Genomic DNA, 2,063 nt, shown 5'->3' with positions numbered 1-2,063 from the left:
ATTTTTTTGCACCCTCAGATTCCAGATTTTCAAATAGTTGTCAGCCAGCCAAATATTGTCCTATCCTAACAAACCATACATCAATGGAAATATTATTTATTCAGCTTTCAGGTGATGCATAAATCTCAATTTCACAAAATTGACCCTTATGACTGGTTTTGTGCTCCGGGGTGTTTTGTGTGTGTGTGTGTGTGTGTGTGTGTGTTCTTTAATGTGCGTCAAATTGACCTGCAACACAACAGGAGTGTTTTAATGTGAAATCTGTCGCGTAATTCATGACAGAGTGTGGCGCCAGTTTAATCAGAGCAGCTTTAGTAGAAAGTAATGCGGCAGTAATAATGTCATCTGAGTCTCTGTGTTTCAGGTGTGGGATGGTGTTGGCAGTGGGCGGTGCTTACAGACTTACTCCGCCCACCGCGGCTCCGTGCGCGATGCCTGTTGGCTGGCCTGCGGGCGACGCCTCCTCTCAGGCTCGTTTGACGGCAGCGCAGCGATCACTGATGTGGAGACGGGTCAGTTCACCTTCACTCTTCCACAAATGAGCCGAGAAATGTCCTGAGAGTGGATCGGGTTCAGCTGAAGACTGATCTGTATGTGATTCAGTGCAAAAGAACCTTACACGAGGAACTGAATCAGATCATCTTCTGTTGATTCATTATAGAAATGAGCTGATGTGTGTTTCCTGTGCACTGACTTTATCTGCTCATGAGAGACATGTTTCTTATTGGCCGTCAGCGCTGTGCTAATTACATTTCTTAATTAAAAACACTGGGGAAGCGTATTATAATTATGCAGGAGGATGATTCTCATCGCGCCCCAAACATCAGCCTGTAGATGACGAGATACATTCTCACCGTTCAGAGAGAAACCAATAATGAGATTGAAATCTCATTTGATTGAAAATTTAGGATAGGACAATATTTGGCTGAGATGCAACTATTTGAAAATCTGGAATCTGAGGGTGCAAAAAAATCTAAATATTGAGAAAATCATCTTTAAAGTTGTCCAAATGAAGTTCTTAGCAATGCATATTACTAGTCAAAAATTAAGTTTTGATATATTTACGGTAGGACATTTACAAAATATCTTCATGGAACATGAACTTTACTTAATATCCTAATGATTTTTGGCATAAAAGGAAAATAGATAATTTTGACCCATACAATGTATTGTTGGCTATTGCTACAAATATACCTGTGCTGCTTATGACTGCTTTTGTGCTGCAGGGACACATTTCTGCAGCAGCTCACAGACGCTGTGATAAACTCATGACACTGACTGATTGATTGACTGACTGATGTTCCTCAGGTAAGACGATCACACAGATGGAGAATGGATTTAAGGTGTGCTGCGTCGCTCCGCGACCCTCTGATCCCGACGTCTTTGTGTGCGGAGGCTTCAGTCCAGAGGTCAGAGCCTGGGACGCTCGCTGCTGTAAGGTCAGTCTGATTCCGAGCCTTCCCATGATCCTCTGCGCTCAGTGTCTCAGCGGTTCTGTGCGTGTGTCTCCAGATGCTGCGGGTGTATAAGGCGGCGGTTCAGCAGACGCTGGATGTCTTGTTCCTGAGCGGCGGGAGAGAGTTGGTCAGCAGCACCGACGCCGTCAGTCGAGACTCCTCCGACCGGACGCTCATCGCCTGGGACTTTGAGACGACCGCCAAACTCTCCAACCAGATCTTCCACGTAAGACACATGCTGCTCGAGCCGGCTTAAAACGCTCCTAGAGTCACCCTTCCTCAAAATAAGACCTTCAAATTAGGGCTGTCAAAATGACTGAAAAACTAAATTCGAATTTTGTACTTAAATATTAATGTGATTATTTGTGATGAGTGTGTTGTGTTTGTGTTGTGATGAGTGTGTTGTGATGAGTGTATTGTGTTTGTGTGGTTTGTGTTTGTGTTGTGATGAGTATATTCAGGATACGGAAGTGTGTTGTGTTTCTGTTGTGATGAGTGTGTTGTGATGAGTGTGTTGTGTTTGTGTTGTGATGAGTGTGTTGTGTTTGTGTTGTGATGAGTGTGTTGTGTTGTGTTTGTGTTGTGATGAGTGTGTTGTGTTTGTGT

At 43.8% G+C, this 2,063-nt stretch overlaps 1 protein-coding gene across 1 annotated transcript in view; it reads left to right on the top strand.

Moving 5' to 3' along the window:
• The window catches only part of wdr25 (WD repeat domain 25), an 11,274-nt gene that overhangs the window by 6,279 nt on the left and 2,932 nt on the right, over positions 1-2,063 (top strand). Inside the window, exons 3-5 of the mRNA XM_016527166.1 lie at positions 365-512; positions 1,309-1,439; positions 1,513-1,683. Coding sequence (XP_016382652.1) covers positions 365-512; positions 1,309-1,439; positions 1,513-1,683 — 450 coding nt within the window. The remainder of the gene's footprint in view (positions 1-364; positions 513-1,308; positions 1,440-1,512; positions 1,684-2,063) is intronic.

The sequence above is a fragment of the Sinocyclocheilus rhinocerous genome, unplaced genomic scaffold (genome assembly GCF_001515625.1).
Source record: "Sinocyclocheilus rhinocerous isolate Xijiao unplaced genomic scaffold, SAMN03320098_v1.1 scaffold2496, whole genome shotgun sequence".
NCBI lineage: Eukaryota > Metazoa > Chordata > Actinopteri > Cypriniformes > Cyprinidae > Sinocyclocheilus > Sinocyclocheilus rhinocerous.
This window is presented reverse-complemented; position numbering and strand designations above follow the sequence as displayed.